At 35.2% G+C, this 21,380-nt stretch overlaps 1 protein-coding gene across 2 annotated transcripts in view; it reads right to left on the bottom strand.

Moving 5' to 3' along the window:
- Positions 1 to 3,764: 3,764 nt before the first annotated feature.
- The window catches only part of APLF (aprataxin and PNKP like factor), a 97,463-nt gene continuing 79,847 nt past the window's right edge, over positions 3,765 to 21,380 (bottom strand). The window contains exons 9-11 of one of the 2 annotated variants that reach the window (XR_001894227.3): positions 17,356 to 17,724; positions 13,474 to 13,520; positions 4,269 to 4,283 (exon numbers count right to left, since the gene is read on the bottom strand). Coding sequence is in view for 1 of the 2 variants with exons in the window: in XM_003908753.3 (XP_003908802.2) it covers positions 4,081 to 4,283; positions 13,474 to 13,520 (250 nt within the window). In the remaining variant the exon portion in view is untranslated. Of the gene's footprint in view, positions 4,284 to 13,473; positions 13,521 to 17,355; positions 17,725 to 21,380 lie in introns of both variants that reach the window. The other variant, XM_003908753.3, reaches the window with a different exon arrangement.

The raw sequence follows: 21,380 nt of genomic DNA, 5'->3' as shown, positions 1-21,380 counted from the left end.
AGGATTCAGGAGAGTGGAAATCACTGATGCACCTGACAAAAGCAGTTTCAATGGAAAGGTGGTAGGAAAGGCTTGATTTTGTAACCAAGTTCAAACTCATCCTGTGCACCGCACAACAGCCAATAAGTAGGGAGACAAGGAGTTGGAGCAAGGAAAGCAACTTAATTTTGGAAAGGCAGTAAACTGAGAATATGGCAGACTAACATCCTAAAATACCATCTTAAATCAGAACAAATTTCAGGCTGTTTTTATGTTAAGGGCAAAAGGAAGAGGAGAGGGTTGGGACCAAAAGGTGACCAATGAGTACAAATATCTGGGCACCAGTAAGGGTCCAAGGGGGTTGGGAACTTCTTTATGCTTGGTCAGGTTACCATACACCTATAAATCTTTAATAAAATATAGTTGTTTACATATATAATCCCAGAATTAGTTTCAAAAACTACATCATTCCTGTTTTTACATTTAATGTCAGTGCTCTGAAATCCCAGCCTAGGTGTAGCAATGGGTAAAGGCCCCTTAAATGAAAATGGAATTAGTTATGTTAGTTCTTTTGATGTTTTTCTGTTACAATTTGAAGGACTTAAAGGCTAGGCACTGGTGACAGCGAGTATAGACAACACTTTTGAGGAATTTTGCTGTTAAGGGGAGAAGATAAATAGGGTAGTAAAGCTGTTGGGGGAGTGAATTAAGGAAGTTTTTTGTTTTTTCTTTAAGATGTAAGAAATACCATTAAGTTTACATGGTGATGGGAATGAATCAGTACATAGGAAAAAACTGATGAGATGGGAGAGGGGGAGGAATTACCAGTGTAAAGTCCTTAAGCACGTAAAAGATGCCTGGATCTAGGGAAATGGTTTTAAATAAAATAATAAACAATTTATCTATAATACCGGGGGAGAAGATAAAGAATTTGAGAATAGCTGGTAGGTGGGTAGATGCAGGTGAGAGTTTGTAAAAGTTCTCATCGAATAGCTTCAATTATCTCAGTGAAGTAGGAAGCTAAATCTAATCTCAGTTCTTAGGCGTGTAACCATTCTATAGCAACTGACAATATTGACTACTTCTTCCTTCTTAATATTCATTCTACTTTCAGCTCCTGTGACACAGAAAGTTCCTAACATTCCTCTTCTTCTAATTCCTCTGAAGAATCTTTTTATTTATCTTCCTATTCCTTAAATTATGACACACTCAAGATCTTGTCCTCAACTCTCTTTTACCACTTACTCCTTTGGCGACTGTGGTAGACATTACTAGTGTTCACTCTGTTTCTCATCTTTTCTGGACACCCGTAAGACTGTACTTCCCATGCCCCTTCTAGTGGATAAAGCCATGTAACTACTTCTGGCCAATGGGCCGCAAACAGAAGTGATGTCTTTTCAGCCTGAAGCCTTTAATTACACTATAACCCTCTACTTTCTGTATTCCCCTTGCAGTCATGATTAAGAAGGTCTCATGATCCAGATGACACAACTACAAGAAGGCAGAGAGTCTAAAATGCTGGAATACTGAGTTGCTACATGAAAGACAGTGCACTAGAGGGTCACCCAACACAGAAAATCTTGGTATAAGAAAACGTTCCTTGTGTTAAGGCACTGAGATTTTTGGGTTATCCTAGCATAACTAGTCCAACTGAATGGTACAGTGACCTACTGGAGTGGTTCTCAAAATTTTCAGCCTCAGGACTCTTTTCACTCTTAAAAATTACTGAGAAACCCAAAAAGCTTTTGTTTATGAGGGTCGTACTTGTAGATAGTTACCACACTGGAGATTATAATTGAGAAATTTTAAAAATATTTAGTAATTCACTTAAAAAGAAGAGTAAACCCATTACACACTAACACAAACATATATTTTATTTAAAAATTATGTATTTTAAAGAATTTAGTGAGATGAATGGCATTGTGTTAATTTTTTGCAAATCTCTTTAATGTCTGTCTTCTCTAGAAGACATGTAGATTCCTATGTCTGCTCTCATATGTTGTTTTGCTTGAAGTACATGGAGAAAACCAGGCCTTACACAGGTATGTAGTTGAAAAGGAAGGAATATTTTAATAGCCTTTTCAGAATAATGCTTCTATCGACATTGTGTGCAGTTTTTATATGGAAATGTTTTCAATTCCTTTGGGTATATACCTAGGAGTAGATTAAGTAACACTTCAAGGATTAAGTTAGTGACAGGGATGAAAATAAGTTAAATATTACATTCATAGACTTGTTATACTACCAAGGTTAAAGGGACATTATAAGGGGAAAAATAGTTTCCAAATAACAATAAGAGATAAAATCAGAATAATAGGTAATAGTCTACAGAAATGTTTATCTTATTCTTGTTCCAGTTTAAATAAATATTAAATATTATACAATTACTGGAGATATATTTAAAAGCACTGAGAAATAATATTATAAATATGTTTTGTTCTTTTAAAATATAAATTTTTAGGTTCCTTTAGAGTAGAAAATATTAGTATTTAACAAAGACTCTTTTGGCTTAGTGATTTATGATTTCAATAAATATCTCCTGCTCTGTGTACGCAACCCAACTGTTATTAAAGATTCTAAACTACATTTTAACAATTCAAAGTCACTTAAAATGAAGAGCATTATAGGGCTTAAAGTAGTTTTAGAACAGAAATACAGAAAGATACGTCATGAAACTGAAGAATAAGTAGTTTCTTCTTGATATGGGAGGCCAGAATCTTGAACTTTCAACTGGTAAATGTCTTAATTTAATTTAATAATTGTCTTAATTTAATACTTAATTTAATACTTGATTTAGGAGAGCTAAATAATTAAACATGAGGCCAAAGTACATAAGAAAGCGGCAGTCTTTTATTGCAAATATGCGCACACTCTCGGGCGAGGTCCTCCGGTCCTCAGGTATGGGGCCAGGGAAGTCGCGCCGGGGCTCTCGGGTGAGGTTCTCCGGCCCACAAAAACGGGGGTCGAAGAAGTCACGCAGGCTCCTGCCGGCAGCGCACTTTTATGCATTGGTACTGGAAGGGGGAGGGCAGTGGGCGGGATAAGGGCGTGATAGGGGCGTCTCCATAGGCATGGCCGGGTAAGTTTCGATATCTTGGGATTGACGTCACCTGGTGCATGCTTGGTTGATCTGCATCTTCCCGGGTGCGGGCTGCATTTTCCCGCGCACAGGAAAGTTGGTGAGGAAGAACCCGGAAGCAACATCGATTGTGCCTTTTTGTTCACCTTCCTCCATCTTGTCCTTTCTGCCTCACCCAAACAGTAAACAACTTGCTACTTTCATCAGAGGTCAAAAAAACTAAGGCAAAATTCACGCCATTTGAGAAAGCTATGTCATTTCTCTATTCTTAATATAAAGGCAGCACATTGAGAGTTAAAATAATCAGGTAGGACTTTAGTTTGAAAAAAAGGTCAAATTCTTTGAGATTTTTACTTTTAAATTCAAACATACAGTAAATTGCAGATGTGGAACACAAAATAACATTCCCTGCATGGTGAACATTTCTCTTCCACAGCCTAGTTGAATCTATTTTCAGTATCCATTTGGAACCAATCTTCCCAAGTTTTGAAGGACAAAAGTAGTAAGTGAAATTGCAAAGCTCACATCTAAGGTACTAGAAAAAAACAGCCATTAAGTAATGACTGCATTTTTAAAATCCTGGTTCTGCTTACAGAATTACTTCAGTAACAATGAAAAGAGGCATGTTTTCATGTAATTTGCCTGGTTATACCTGCAGAGTACTCCATAAAGATAATCTTTGGAAAAAAATTTACAAAGACCAAAGTTTTGCGCAACCTATGACTTTTACTTTTTATTACCAATATACAAAGTACATCAAAAATATCCATTTTTACTCTACCTTCTCTGTCTTCCTATTTCCAGATGCTTTAAGTAGGAAAGAAAAGGCAAGGCAACAAAAAATTCCATCTATTATACTGAAGGCTGACGTTTCAATGTCTCACTTGTAAAGAGTCAGTAGTAGAAGTCATTAACTATCAAAAGAAGGAAATAACTGTCACTTAAGTACCTCCTTAGTTCATAAATGTTTTCCCACAAAGAAAAAGTAAATGTAAGGCACATATGACTACAGAAGTTAGTTACTATTTTCTTTTCATAAACTTTTTTGCTTCTTTCAAAAGCTCTTCCACGTCTTCCTTCTCTTCATCTTCCTTTCCTGGTTCCCAGTCAGAATCTTCATCTGTTGGCTCATAGTCTTCTTCCTCATCATCTAGAAAGCTGTCGTTCAGGTCATACTCACTGGGTTGCCCAACATTATCATTATCTTCATCTAAAACATTTCTCACTGAAAAACAGAAGATTGGTACACAACACATCAATCGCCACTCAACCTGGGATGACAGACATCTACCTATAAAATGTCTTTCTGCATCCAGATAATTAATTTTATTAATGCAGAGCTCACCACTACAAATTTCTGGAAAGGGTACTAAAATGATGCTTTGTTATTTATTATTCTAACTTTTCCTACCATGAGGTTCCTGAAACTAAAATGGCCCATGAGATTAATAATAATGGTTCCTTAATCTCATAATCATATTCACAACATCCCATCTTCCCATGTGGGGAAGAATGTATTTTTGTCCCAGTTATGCACTGCCCCTTCCTGTGATATGATTATACTTCCTCACTTCTCAGTGATTGCCCAAGGAAATGTGAGTGGAAATAGTGTGTGTCACTTCCAAAAGGATGCTTTAAGACTCTTTCTCCAGTTCTGCTATTGCCATTTCCCCTCTGCCACAAGAATAGCATGTCCCAGATAGAGGCTGATCCCTCAGTCTGGATTCCAGGATAAGAATACACATGGCACAGGGCCACAGCCAATTCACAGCTGCAATAAGGAGAAATACACTGAAATAAGTGTATTTATTGTTATAAGGCACTAAAATTTAGAAATGTTTGTTATTACAGCAAACCTAGCAAAAGCTTATTGACACATCAGGGTGTTAGCTTAGATACTTTGGAAAGTTTAGTTTTATAGGTCTAAGATATTCTTACAGTTCATGTTTCAATAAGACTAGGATTGCCATCATAACAGACATTATAATTTACAGATTTCGAAGTAATATTATAATACTAGAATTATTCTGCCTCCAAATTCATTTCTTCCCTCATCCTACTCCTTCCACAGTGAGCTACAGAGTTGCTTTAAAATAAAGCAGTGAAAAACTCTAGGACAGTGCAGAACATTCAAGAAACAATTAAGAAGACTGTATCTAGAAATCTGAATGGCAGAGGACAGTCCCTGATGAACAGCAAATGTATAGGTTAAAAATATTAATGTCTGTACTTTAGTATATACTTTGGTTAATATCTTTCTAAAATGTTCACATACAACATATAGTTATAATTTTAAAAATAAAGTCAATGAATTGGGAAAAATGAGAAAAATGACAAAGGAAGTAATATATCTGTCCTTTTAACCCTTATAGCCCAATACATTTATATTTTTCTTTTTCTTTTTTTTTTTTTGAGACGGAGTCTCGCTCTGTAGCCCAGGCTGGAGTGCAGTGGCTGGATCTCAGCTCACTGCAAGCTCCACCTCCCGGGTTTACGCCATTCTCCTGCCTCAGCGTCCCGAGTAGCTGGGACTACAGGCGTCCACCACCTCGCCCGGCTAGTTTTTGTATTTTTAGTAGAGACAGGGTTTCACCGTGTTAGCCAGGATGGTCTCGATCTCCTGACCTCGTGATCCGCCCATTTCGGCCTCCCAAAGTGCTGGGATTACAGGCTTGAGCCACCGTGCCCGGCCACATTTATATTTTTCTTAATATCAGTACTCATTCCAGAAAGGATTTGAGACAGTTTATAATAATAAAATGCTAATAAAGGTAGAAATAAAAAACATAAAAAGCAGAATACACATATGATAATCTCAATTTTTAACACAATTGTTAAAAATAGAGCATCAAATTTATCCCCAAGATTCTTGGTAGCCATGGCTAAAAAGGCAATATAATAACTTGCACAATTCTCATAGTAGGAAGCTCACCAGTTCCTTAAGGAAAATCTTGCATTACCTTTATCTGTATACACAGCTCCTGTAAACATCTTGAGGGCATGTTTTATGTCTAATCTCAGTTACCCATATTTTTAAAATAATAACATGCGTTTTTTAAAAATTGGAAGGCAGTTTGCAGTTGGGAAAGGGAGTGAGAAGGAAAGAACATCAATATCTCTATTTTTGTCAATTTTCCTCTTGGAAGTACCTTACACACATAACTTTCTTTTCTAAGATGTGAATGCACAAGATCACATAACATGTCCTAATGATATCGCAATAAACAGTTTCCTTTCAGATTCAGAAATCACTTAGCAGCTTTACAAGAAAAACAGACACAAAGCTGAAACAACTCCAGGTTCTCCGCTCACTTCATTGGCTGCTCCTTCTCAGTTTTCTTTGCTGGATTTTCCTCATCATCCTAATCTCTAACTTTTTAGAGCTGGAACTTCTTCTCTAACTCACTCCTTAGATGATTTCATCCAGTCTTATGTCCAAAATTCCCAAATTCACATCTTAAGCCCTGACCTACTGCCCTGAATTCCAGACTTATTTATCTGAATACCTAAGCATTATCTGTACTTGGATGACTTACAGGCACCTGGAATATAACATTTCCAGAACATAACTCTTTAGTTGCTTCAGCCAGATCTGGTCATTCTATTTATCAGTCTTGAATATATGACTTCTCTAATCATCCAACCATCTAGTTGTTTTAGCAAGAAATCTTGTAGTCATCCTTGAATATCCCTTACCGAGAACCCAACATCTAACACCTCAAGAGATCCTGTTAGCTTTACCTGCAAAGTAAATCCACCACTTCTCATCACATCCACTCTAATGCCCTGGCCCCAGTACTACCACTTTATTCCTGGATACAATATCCTCCTAACTGTCTCCCTTGCTTCCATTCTAGTCTATTCTTCACAAAAAAAGTCAGAAAACCTTCCAATAGCTGTCTCACTCTAAATAAAATCTGAAGTCTTTATTTACGGGTCTCAGCTTTGAAGACTGTACTCAACTAGCCCACTAGTAGTTTTCTGATCTCATCCTATGCCATTCTGTTTACTCGCACTGTTCCAATTGTATTTGCTCTTTGCTATTCCTACAGTACAAACATGGTCATCACCAGGGATTTTAAACTCATGATTCCCAATGCCTGGCATATTCTTCCTTAGATAATCACCTGGCTTGCTCCCTCCTCCAAGCTTTGGCTCTAATGTCAAATTATCAGAGTGCTTCTTTTACCATCCTTTCTGACATGGCACTCCCCATACCATGTACACACCCTTGCTATTCTGTCCTCCTACACAGCTTATTTTTCTTCTAATTATCAACACATGACATCAAATAATTGCTTATGTGTGCACTGCCCATCTGTGTACAATTCTGCAAGAGCAGGGCTTTGTTTCTATTGTGTCCTTAGCTCAGACAACAGTGCTTAACATGTGGGAGCACTTAATAAATATATTTGTTGAATATATCAATATAAATAAGTGAACCATTTGCAAATCAACTACTGAACATCTTTAGTTTTACAGAAACCCTTCTTATTTTAGCCTACACTTTTGATCACTAGCCTGCCAGTCAATATAATGAATTATGTAAAAGACCTTAATTCTGCTAAATGAAGCCTCAGTGAACCCTGGAAATATTTAGCAACTTATTAAGAAGCCTCATTTGTTGAGGCAGTAAGGCCACATTAATCGGAATAATTTTGTTTGTTTACTCAAAAAAAAGCTCATATCTATCATCACTTACATTTTATGTTTACCTTTACACATTAATGTTCTTCTAACAAGAAGTCCAGAATCTAACAAAACCATCTGTAACAGAATTCAACGTAGCTAGTAGTCAAATTTAATCCACCTTAACTCATATGAACAGGTACTTTATACTTTAAGTGAAGACACCGGAAGAGCCAAGTCATGACATGAGCACAAAGTCAGCTCTAGAATTCAGCTCTGTGTCCTTTGTTAGTGGTGTCACACAGATCCTTCATAACAGGGTTGTAAATGCTGATATGTGATTATCTTTGTGGGACCAATTATTTAATAGATTATATTGTGGAAAATTCAATTAATAACTTTAAATATTATATAAAACAAATGCTACCTAGATGACTTTCCTTTTTTAAAAATTGCTAGTAGAATCTGAAGGTGTTTTTAGAGAAATATCCATTTCTGCCTTTCAGTGTAACTGGGCCAAAAAAAAAAAAAAAATTGAACTTTACTCACCTGGAAAATACTCTGAATACTGATTTTTACAATGACACACGTATTCTCATTACAATATTCCCAAGTAAATTTATCTTAGAAAGCTTTTTTTTTTTTTTTTTTTAATTTGGGTTAACACTTCTAAGTCAAGGCAAACTTGAAAGAAATAAGTCTTTTCTCTGTTTTTGCCTAGAATGCTTACAAATTTCTTCCTGCTAGTTACCTCTGATCTCATTTGATTGTCTATAAGAACCAGAAGTTGTTCCGGCTTTTTATCTGTTTTTCTTTTAAAGCTGTTAAGTGATTTCTGAATCTGAAAGGAAACTGTTTATTGCGAGATCATTAGCACATGTTATGTGATCATGTGCATTCACATCTTACCCAACAAAAAGACTCTTTAAAATAGCGTAGTTTAAGAGAAAGAGGACTAGACCAGGTGTTAGAAGTCCAACTATCTGTGTTACAAACAAGCTCATGACAATGAACAAGTGACTTAACCTAATGGAAATTACTTATTTTTTTTTTTGAGAGACAAGGTCTCACTTTGTTGCCCAGGCTGGAGTGCAATGGCACAATCTCGGCTCACTACAACCTCTGTCTCCCGAGTTCAAGCAATTCTCCTGCCTCAGCCTCCTGAGTAGCTGGGATTACAGGGGCCCGCCACCATGCCTAGTTAATTTTTGTATTTTTAGTAGAGATGGGGTTTCACCATTTTGGTCAGGCTGGTCTCAAACTCCTGACCTCAGGTGATCTACCCGCCTCAGCCCCCCAAAGTGCTAGGAATACAGGTGTGAGCCACTGCGCCTGGCCAGAAATTACGTTTTAAACTACAAATCATTCGATTAAATGATCACAAAGATATTTCTAACTCCAGAGTTCTAATTTTAAGGCCCCAGTAGGAACCTTCATTTTCTCTACAAATCAGTGAAGTAAAATGAAATGTGGACAGGGATTGACAGCTTGACTACTTAAAGCCAGAACTGGTGAAATACGCTGTCACTGGTTTGTAAACACTCATGGGTAACGCTGAACTACCATTATGAAAGATAACTTTTAGAAAAAATAATAAAATCTTTAACATATTTAAAATAACACATTATTTACTACATGGGATTAGAATATGGTAATTTCTGATTTTTTATATGCAGAGGAATTTATAATATGAGAATGACAATTCCAAATTTTTGTCTAATATTTCTTTTACAATTTAAAATTTCACCATTAATTCTTATCTCAAGAACTAAGTCTTCAAACTATTGAAGAGCATACTGTGTGACATACATGCCGGAAGAAATGTTGATTTTGCATGGAGAAAAAATCTTTTCAAATTGCAGTGTTTTGTTTTGTTTTGTTGAGACAGGGTGTTGCTGTGTTGCCCAGGATAGAGTGCAGTGCCACAATCATGGCTCACTGCATTTTTGACATCCTGGGCTCAAGCGATAATCCCACCTCAGTCTCCCAAGTAGCTGGGACCACAGGTGTGCCCATAACCACAACTGGTTAACTTTTTTTATTTTTTGTAGAGATGTGGTCTCACTCTGTTGCCCAGGCTCGTAGTGAACTCCTGGGTTCAAGCGATCCTCCTGCCTTGGCCTCACAAAGTGCTGGGATTACAGGCATGAGCCACCGCACCCAGCCAAACTGCAGATTTTTACCAATAGTTTTTTGGTGTTAGATCTAAGATGACAGGCGCTCCATAGCAGATTAATAGTTTAATACTGATAATTCTTCATGTTTTATTTTCTTTAATTTTCTATTAAATCTTAGGACTAATTAGGATGTTAATTTTTATTAAGTAAATAAATATTTTGGCTCAATATTCCTAAAGCTGAAAATTTACTATATTTACAAGAACAAACATTTTTAATAATGCTTCATTTTACTATTAAAGACTATTTTTTAAAAATGCACTAAGCAACTAGTTGGTATTTATATTTTAGCTTTTGTATATTTCTGATCTACTTTATTATATATAAAGTTCATTTCTTTTTATAATTCCATTGCATCAGGCTTTCTCATATTCCATACATTAGTTTTCTACACATTAAGTAGCAGTTTATAGAATTTCATGTAAATCCCACTAAGCCTCCTTAATAGCTTTCTTTCTAGATCTTTTAGTTTTACCTTCTGAATAAAAGAGTATATATAAGCACATACTTGTATACAATTGTAGAAATAGAGAAACATTAAAGTAGCTATCAGTGGACCATTCTAAATTTTCAGTCATGAATGGTATCAATCACCTAGAATAATACATATCACATAATAATAGAGGCCAGAAAGGAGGACCCTAATAATTACATAAAATATTGATGATAATTTCCTTTAAATGTTGTCAACAGGTGAGGCAGCTAAAAAAGAATAAAACAAAATCTTCCTGGCACTGGTTACTTTAGCATTCAATAACTTGTGCAAACATTGTAGCACTGTGAAAAAGTGTGGAAAGTTAAATAAAATTTTAAACCAATTATATATACAAGAAACGTAACAAATGACAGGAGTCAAACCTACAAGAAACAGAATGCACTATATAAACTGTTACATGTATAGAAGCACTCTATAGATGAAAGTGTTTTAGGGGTATTACAAATCAGAAATTAAACAGTAACAGTTTAGTTATTTTAATGTTGGCACTATATTAATAATTGCATTATCTTGTTATATATGTTCTTATGATACCCCCACCTCAAATTCAATGTTTAAATGAAAGCAAAAACAACAAAACTCCCTAGTTCACCCTATTCTCTATCGTGTGCCTTGTCCAGTCTCCTGATAATGTGTACTATAATCCTGAGTCATCCTGACTTCATTTACCTCATCCCCATATCATAGTCAACTGATTAGTTGGTAAATCCTCTTGATTCATCCTTCAAAAATCCCTCTTATATCCAGTCCAACCTTTCCATGTTCATGACAGCTGCCCTAGTTCTAGCCCTTTATTCTACCTAACTAATCTCCAGGCTTCCCCTCTAATTCAAACTGTTTATCACCAGCTTGATTTTGGTAAAATACTGGCTCATCATTATGTGCCAAAGTGCCCATGTCTTTGGTCTGGCCATAGAGAGTTTCCATAATCTAGCTTCAATACACCCTTTTAGCAACATCCAAAGCAACTATAGAGATTTTAACTTCCCACATCAGTTAAAATGATCCACTTGCTAACTCCAACTACAACACTTCTACCTTGAAGTCCTTGATTGATCTATTATTCACTTTGCCTGTGGTGTACTATACCAACCTCCTACACAGCAAAGAAACAAAAGTGATTGAAATCCTACCCTCTTAAAGGCCAACTTTTACTTAAAATTCTCATATCAAGTCTACCTGATAATCCCCAGCAGAAAGTACTCCCTCTCTTTCCCCAGAGACTTCAGAGCATCTCACCGCAAGTGGGGAGAGCCAGAGCTGGTTCCCATAACCACAATTATGAGCTGGTTCTCATCTCTCTGTAGCTTTTCTCACGTGGAAGACATTCAACAAATGAATATGTGAATGTGTGAGTAAATGAATCAATACATAGCTGAGATTAAGATTTGGGGGTACTGTTAAATCTTAATGATTTGGGATACAAGAAAAACAAGTATGTTAGAATTCTTTATTAGGTATCTCTAAATCAGAAAAATACAATGATACCTCAACATTTAATATTTGAAATACTCAAAATCCCCAATTTTTAGATTTTGTAGGGTAAGAGATGTTCTGACTATATTGCCACATAGCAACTTCTGAAAGTACATTAAAAATGTAAGACTAAACCTATAGCCTTAAACTTACTCCTTTAAAATATATATACTTCTATTAAAAATGATCTTTTCAATAAAATAAAGTTTTTCTTTAAAAAGTTAATTGTCTTAAAATATGTTCTTCATTCAAAAAATACTTCAATAATTTCAAGAAATTTTCAACAAAAATTCAGATATTTTTAACTATGCTATATGATGTATTCATAGTTTTTAGGTAAATATTTCCTATTTCTATTAAGTTATATAAATGTGTCAAATGCTCTTGCATGGGACAATGCTACAATGTGTGAACAATATACACTTTTAATCAAATACAATTACATTATTGCTAGAAAGGAAGACACTTAAACTACCATAACTGCCACATCATGAGATATGAGCACAGTAAAGAAAGTATAATATATAACATGTAACCTCCATACTATGTTAGCTCAGATAAAGGGAATATTTTTATGTCTGGAGTACTAAAGCACTAAAGTGTGTTTCAATAAGAAATATCAAATGGAATTCCTGTATAGTGAAATCATTTACTTTCATCACTTACTTGATTACAAGTCAGCTGTTTGTATGCACATATAAATCAAGTGAGCACAGCCTTGATAGTATGCATTTTATTTTCTCACTCTGTGAGCAGAAATATTATGTGCTGAATCAGCCTCTGTATTATATGAATGATATGAAAAAGCCAGATTTTATTAAAGAAGAAAAATGTTACAGTTTAGAAGCATAAGAAACAGAAGGTAAAACAGATTGAGGTAAGTAGGAGAGATGGACATTTGATGGTTGCTTCTCTGGTGTCTCTCCCCCCTGCTCCCTTCCTCAAAGCTCTAGCTTTTATTGGAGATGGCTGTGGTTCTGATGAAAGTGACTCCACTCTGGTTTCAGAAGTGGTACAAACTAATCAGTGGCCATGGTGATTGGATCAAGGTTAAGAATGTGATCTAATCCAGTAATAAAAAGTGAATTTTCTGATTTTTCCCAGGAATCATGAGGGTCAAAGTTGTTTATGCTCTTTACAGGTGATTATCGTCCCAGCTGAATAAGGATACATAAAGTCCCTCACTGGAAGAGGAGCCAGCCTTAGGATGATAATGACCCCTCTAAAGACAGAATGAAGGAAAACATTTGGGTCCTGGGGGACACTATTGACATTATTAATGAGCCAACGCAATATAACTTATATAAATCCAGCCCTAGCTCTGGATGTTTTAGTTATAGAAGTCAATTATCATTTAGGCCAGTTTAAGATTTTGTTTTCAGGTACTTGCAAGTAAAAGAATCCTAAGAGATACAAGGCAAATATATATTGTGGACAATGGGGAAAGCATTTGCTATATCAAAGGGTTGCAGTTTTTTTGTTTTTTTTTTTAAGAAAAATCATTAAAATCAGCAATTCAACAAATTCACAGAAGCAGAGATTTTTAAATATTTTCACAATAACTGGAAACTATCTAGGTTTAACAGGAGAACCACTTAAAGGTTTCATTTTGAATTTCCTGAAGTAAAATTACTTACCTGGAAGCGTACTATGTCTATATTCTATCTTGTGCTGAGGATTCTTCCTGAAAGAAGAATGCAAAAATAAGAGCTAGTCTTCCAATTACTAAAAATTGATGACTATTTACACTAAACTAGAACACTGACTAACTTACAAACAAACTTAGGATCCAATAGACCTCTTATGAAAAAGCATTTGTTGTGTAATTATAATATTTCCTGTGTGCCTACTCCACGCCAGGCACATTTCTAGATGCAAAGATAGAGTGATGAAGAAGACAAAGTTCTTACCTCAAGAACTTATACTCTAGAAAGATGGAAAAGACAAAATATGTATTTCCAAAATATATCATATTTCTAAACTGTCATGTATCACATATATTAAAATATAAAACAGAATCCAAAACTCATGACACAAATATCAAATATGTATATAAGTATGTATGTGCATACAGTATTAAAAAATTCTAAGGCTCTTCTTGAATCTAAAGAAAGCAGTATTCTTTCAAAAGAACACCAATCACTTGTTATGAAAAAAACACAAAAGTTAATTTTGTTGATAAATTCAGATAACATATTCTGGAGTCAAACAAAAATTAGTGTTTGAAGATCTATTTTTGATTACACGTACTTACAATCCCTTCTATTATTTTGTTAAACAAATGTTTGGGTACCCTACATGTACAAGACATTTTCCAAATGTCCCAGCAGTAAAATCCAAGGCAACATGACCAAACTGTCTGGTACCCCTTTCTTAGGGAACTGATGAAGCAGAGCTGGGGTACACTAACAACAGATATGTGCTGAGGTGACAACTTTCAAATATACCTGTGTCAGGAGTTATTATTTTTACATGACAAATGTTCATTTTTTCATTCAGCAAATATTGGCTGAATGTTTCACTATATTCTGGCTCTAAGCAGGCACTGAGGATAAAATATTTAACCAGATACACATTCTTGCCCCTAAGGAGACAGAGTCTGGGGGCAGGAGCAAAGCAGACATTAAACAAACATTTTTTTCACTGAATAATAATAACATCTTCTGTGAAGACAGGAAATACTCCTTATAATATATCTTTTAGGGCACAGAAACTAAGCTAAGCCTTAAATCTTCCCTTTCTCAGGCGAAATAACATTTGTTCTTCATTTTTTAAATCTTTTCATAGGACAAGGCAATTTAAAAAAAAATTATATAACAGGCAAAATACGACTTTAAATTTTTCTATAAATCCTCCCATTCAACCCTATAATTCCACATCTACTGCAATGGAGAAAAATGGCCAGTCTCAGGAAGTGGATCTCTAGCCCTGAATCTAGTCTGAGTCATAGGATGTAAATACGTCCTAGGAATGATCTCAGAGCAGATACTCTGCCTCCTCCTGGTGAGAGATGAGCAATGTGAGCCTAAGGAGATGAAGTTCATGCCCAGGGTTTGTGCTTTCCAACTTGGGTGATGACCATATTAAGACAGACGTCCAGGCAAAATTGTGGACTACATTCTTAAAATATTTCTGAAATAATCAGGTGATTAAATGTTCCACTTATAAATTCCTTTATAAGTCTATTGTAAAAAAAGTATTCAACTGCTTTTTCACCATTTAAAAAAGTATAATGTGTTTAAAATATTTCATAATAAAAATTATACTTTAAAAATATTGTATTTCCTCTGTGCCTTCGACACTATTGTGATATTAGTAAACAAAGTAAAATAATTTCTAACAACACAGAACCATCTGCTTGAAAAATATTTGTCTTCTTGTTTCCAGTATTGCCTATTATATTTGCTCCAAATATTAACTTCCTTTGTCTGTCTGTCTGTCTGTCTGTCTATCTATCTATCTATCTATCTATCTATCTATCTATCCATCTATCTATCCATCCATCCATCCATCCATCTATCTTAGAGACAGGTCTCATTCTGTTACTCAGGCTAGACTGCAGGGCACAATCATAGCTCACTGCAGCCTCAAACTCTTGAGCTCAGGTTATCCTCCCACCTCAGCCTCTTGAGTATAGCTAGGACTGCAGGTATGGGTCACTCAGCCCATCCTAATTTCCTGCCCCTTCATCATAATTTGTTGGGTAATAGGAAGTAATTACAAATATACAAATTTAAATTAATTGATACAACCCAAGAAAAATAGAGTGTTACTGCTTTTGAGAGCTGGAATAATCATGAAATCTATTTTCCAAGATAGGTTTTAAGTAGTGTTACTTTCAAGAGTTTCAACTGATAACCCTGGAGCCTCTGTAATGCTATCCAACAGAACTTTTTGTGATGAGGGAAATTTGCTCCGTGTTGTCCAATAAAGCCACTAACTGTATGTGACTGCTGAACACTTGAAATATGGGTAATAAAGCTGAGAAAATGAATTTTAAATTGTATTTAGTTAATTCATATTTAAATGTAAACAGCCACATGTGGCTAGTGGCTATCATATTGGACAACAGTTTCAATTCAAAAACCAAGAAAAGGGAGATCCTCTCTCCTCAGCCAAGATTAATTACAATTAATCCTCCCCAAACCAACAACTAAACACCCTCTTTCTTATGAAGTGACTCTCAAACGAAGTAAAACATTCTATAGGTAGAAATGCTATGATTGAAAGTGTGAGGTTAGTGACTACAGTCAGAAAGACCCCATTAGAATCCTAACTCAGCCACCTTCGTGCATGCTGTCTGAGCTTCAGTTTTCCCATTTGTAAAAGGGGGATAACAACAGAACCCATACTCACATGAAGCTGTTGTGAGGATTCATGAGATAATGCACAATAATCTTTAATCTAAGGGCTTTGTAGGTGGTAAATAAATAATGTCAGCCTTTGATTCCTTCATTATTAGTTCAAGAAACAGTTACAGAATACTTATTACATGCCAGGCCTTGTGTCAGTGTGACACTCATCCCTAATCTCTCTTCTTTCTGGTAACTTTTCCTACAATGCGAGCATTAAACACAGTGCAAAAGTGTAACTCCACAGTTAATTAAGGTCCTAATTCAACAGTTTTGAAAAGTGGAAAAAAGATTCTATACAAGATTGTGTGTTTAGCATAATTAACCCAAATTTGACCTTTTGATGAAAAAGAAATTTAAACTTGAAAAAAATAAGCTGGACAACTTAGTTGTGAAGACAGCTGCAAATGAACAAAGCTATGGTGATGATTTGTAGGAAGATCTTTCCTACACTGACCATGCTGGTGCAGGCCACTGACTTAATTAAATTCAGTCTTTATTAAAGTATAATTAATGCTGGGCATCAGGAACGGAGAAAGATAAAAATGAGGAACATTAATACCAAAGATATTTTTCATCTTTACTTTAGAAAAAATGGTTACTAGTCATTTGAGATTATTTCCAGTAACATGTTATTTTGAAAAAATGTCATACCTACTTTAAAAAGCAACCAAGACTAGTACACTGAAATTCCATAAAACTTCATCAAGATTTTTCAAGTGTTAACATTCTGTATGGCTGTCTTACTGTTATTATCTATCTATAATCATTTCAGAATAAGGCTTTTCCTCCTTCTTTTAATATGTTTGCTTCAGGTACCAAGCAGTTCTCTTTTCCTGCTTTGCCCTTCACAGTTAACTAGGATAACTGAAAAGTTAAATATAGTCTTAATTGTTTGCTACTTCAAAAGCTGCTTTAGAAATGCTCAAGTAACTAAATGTCAGGCTTTTTAAATAAAGTACAGTAATGAAACCTAAGGAGTTAGAGACTCAAGTATGGTTTAAGCACCAAATACCAATTAAACAACTGCTGACATCAGTTGTCAGGCCAGAAAGATTAAAAAGGAGAGTAACTTTTTAAAAAGAGAAAGTGAAGACAGAGTATCACAAAGTGGGGGACTGGGGTTCAACTTAAAGTTTCAGAAGGTAGTTCCTCATTCTCTATTACCTTGGAAAACATTCACAGTTGCACTCGTATGCACCATCTACATCCGCCAACCTCATATACTACTTAGGAAAAGGCAAGCCATTTCAGAATAAGTGAACAAAAAACTATGAAAGAAGTGTTACATTTAATCATTCCAAAAAGGAAGAGCAGAAAATGTAATGTGAAATTTTATATTTTAAAAATGGGAAAAAAATTTCAGGTACATGTACAGGTTTTCATCTGCCTCAGAAGGGGAAAATTGCTTCTTTGAGAATCTTCCATCCTTTCCTAGAACTTGCTGTTTTCATAAAAAGACAGGTAAAAGACTGTAATGCAGACCAAAGAAACTAGCTGAGTTGGTGTTTTTCAACTGGACAATGAACTTCCAACCTAAAGCAAAAGAAATAATATCAGTAAGACTTTGCCAGCTATTTCACCAAAACTGAAGGAAAAGAATATCTATGACAGGCTCAAAAATTTGCTGTTGGGGTATTTATTCTCTTTGATGATAAACAGAACTCACAGAATAGATGGACTTTAATAAGAAAATGAGCCCAAACAGAAAAGATAGTTTATCACACACAAAATCACACACTCAAAAACAAATTTTAGATATGTTTAGTTTACATAAAAATTTAAATGATAAACTGAGTCTTCTGAAAGTTAAATTTCTTAAATTATCTTTTCCTTCAAGGTCCTTCATAATCTCAGTGCCAACCTTTATTAGCAGCTCAATCTTTTGTTTCTACTCTAGGGGAGTACTTTGTGATTTTTTCCCGTTTTTAGGAACTTGTTCATAGCTTTTTTTGCCAAGTATATTCTAACTCTGTACTACTACCTAAGTTCAAATCATATCTCTTTCATGAAAGTAACTTTGATAATCACTGGGAAATAGCTCCAGAATGTATTGTCTATGTTTACCACTTGGTACCTACCATGCCATTTCTTGTCCTATCATCTAAATTTTCAGCACACACACAAACACACACTTGTACATGTATGCATTATCTCTATCATCTGTCAAATGAGCAGCTGGAGGGCATGAGATTTTTCTTAAACTTTTTAATGTCTTTCATAGCACCTACAAATGTAGCTCTCTCCAGCTGGTTTTCAATTATAGTTTTCACAGATCAATCCATCTACTAGAATATAATCAACCTTTTTCCTTCAAAAAATGTTTTAAAATAATCTTACACATGAGTTTTCAAAATGAGTTTTGTATCCTTTGACCAATACCTCTCCAACCCACCCCTCCTCCCAGCCTATAGTAACCACCATTCCTCTTCTATGCGTGGGAAGTTCTTAGATTCTACATATAAGTGATACCATGTGGTATTTGCCTTTCTGTGCCTGGCATATTTCACTTAACATAATGTTCTCTAGGTTCATCTACCTTATCACAAACGATATCATTTCTATCTTTTTAAAGGCTGAATTACATTCCATTGTGTATATATACCACATTTTTTTTACCCCTTCATCCACTGATGGACACTTACATGGATTCCATCATTTGCAACACAAACCAGAAGTTTAAAATGCTCACTGGTTGGAGTACAAAAAACAGTTTCTAATAATTTCTGGACTAAAACTTTCTCGAGTTAATGCTAACACTTATAATTTTTTATTTTTAGTAAACCCTAATCTATAGATTTTAATGATTTTTCAGAAAGCTACCCTTTGAAAAACAGTTTTTCTGTGGGATATATTCCAGAGAATGGCTATTCTCATTAGGTTAAATATACTGTCAATGTGCTGAAATTGCTCTGCACTCACACCTATAAAGTTAACAATCAAAGTACTCATTGAATCGTGTTACACAAACCCAAGACTAAAATATGTCAGAATTTCCTGCCATTAACACTGCATATTACTTCCTCAGGAAATACACTCATATTAATCAGACTCTATTGCAATCAGATTCCTGAGATACAGACTGCTCAGCATTGTAAGACACTTAGCTCTAGTCAATCAATCACTCAGGTCAACCAGAAACACCAGGAGTCCTTCACGAATGCTGAAGACACAGATGCCACAGTGTCTTGGGCCTGTTCTCATCTGGCAATTTAAACTTTGGATCACCAGCATTTTGTTGTGGAAGGAGCTCAGATTTTAGGATCAGAAGAGCTGAGCCTAATTCAAATTCTACTATTTATTGTTGTACAAGTTAGGGCAACTCCTTTGAACCAACTCTCTTTCCTCATCTGAAAAGGAGGGATAACACTGTCTATCTCAAATAAGATTGTTCCAAGGGTTAAAGTAGTGTGTATAAAAATCTGTACGCTATTAAGCATTTTAGAGATATCAGTTATTCAGATAGACATAAAAATCAATTTTACTTTAAGATATCCAACAACGGCTAGAAATCCTATGTGCTAGTAAAAATCACTGTCAATTAATATTAAATAGCTGAATTTTTCCTTCAATAATATATAAAATTCCTGTTGAATATTTTCCCTGTCATATCTCACACATTTATATAATATTTTCTAACATCCGTCTATGCATATTCCATTTTCAAAAGTCAGTTATTTCATAACAAGACAAAATACCTTTTGCATGTAACCCTAAGTCAAAGCTAAATGGCAACTCTGTACAGCTCTTCGGGGGAATATGAGCATTTGAACTTTCAAAGGCAATGCCAAATTCCACAAGATCTTTTTCCTAACAATGAAGGGGATTACTTAATCAGAGCTCATTCATAAAAGATTTACATCAACCTTTTTCTCAAATGGCATTTTCTGTAATTCAGTCTGTCTCAAAGTCCTTTTTGTTTTTTTCATTGTTGTTAATTATTAACAGTTTGAGATCTAAACATAAAGCTATACAACCATAACCACATCAGATTTTTGTGAGCTGTTATATTTTAAAATATGTATTTTCAAAAACATTATTCTGCTTTTAATGATGTAGGTGCCTAAGTAACAAAAATTTAGATAACAGCATATTTAAATACTGTAAGGACATAGTGGTTTATAAATTTTTACATTATGACAAAGTTATAAATCCTTGTAATTATAATGAACCAATGGAAAATTTGGCCCTTTCTAATATTGCCTGATGATGCTCCTACAAACAATGTTTAAACAGAAATAAATAAAACAGTCCTATTGCCATCCATTTCACTCTATCAATAAAAATTCACTGAATACCTACTATATGCCAAGCGCTGTTCTAGGTTCCAGAGACTCAGTTAGTAGTAAACAAGCAGAGAGTCTCTGCTTTCACGGGGTTTATATGCTGGTGGATAAGACAGGAAACAAATATGTATTTATAATTTCAGGAAGTGATTGCTATGAAGAAAAATAAAGAGAGGGACATAGAGAGTGACTGAACGTATAGGTAGAGAGGTCAGAGACGGCATTTCTGAGGAAGTATATCACATACATATCTGAAGGAAGAACACTTCAGGAAGAGGAAATAGCAAATGTCCTTACATTTGTTAAGGCCCTGATGTGAAAACAAGCTAGGATATTGGGTAAAACACAAAAACATAATGAAGACTGATACACTTCAAGGGGAATGAGTAAAAAGGAAAATAGTAGGAAATGAAGTCAGAGAACTTATAAGCCATGATAAAGTTTGTTATAGGAAGCCACTGGAAAGCTATGAGTAAGAAGATAACATGAAACGACTTATCTTTAAAGAATTGCTCCGGTTGCTATGAGGAGAATGAACTACATGAGGACAAAAGAGAAAACAGGGATGTTGGGAAACTACTGCAGTATTCCAGGCAAGAGAGGATGGTGGTTATGACTGGGGTGGTAGAGGGTGAAGGTAGAGACCTAAGAAATGAGCAGGCTCCTATTATATTTCAAAGGTTAAAATGGCAAGGGCTGCTGATAGATTGAATGAATGATGTGAAGGGAAGAGAAGAGTCAAAGGTGCTTCTTGCTGAAGCACCTGAGTACTATGTGAATGGTGGAGTCATTTACAGAGGTAAAGAACACTTGCAAAAGAGTTGTTTTCATGATAAAAATCAAGAGTTCTGACTTAGAGGTGGTAAGTTTGATCTACCTATTATAGAAAGTGGAGGCATTTAAACA

The sequence above is a fragment of the Papio anubis genome, chromosome 14, assembly GCF_008728515.1.
Source record: "Papio anubis isolate 15944 chromosome 14, Panubis1.0, whole genome shotgun sequence".
NCBI lineage: Eukaryota > Metazoa > Chordata > Mammalia > Primates > Cercopithecidae > Papio > Papio anubis.
Note: the sequence above shows the minus strand (reverse complement) of the source record. Positions and strands in the feature narration are given on the sequence as shown.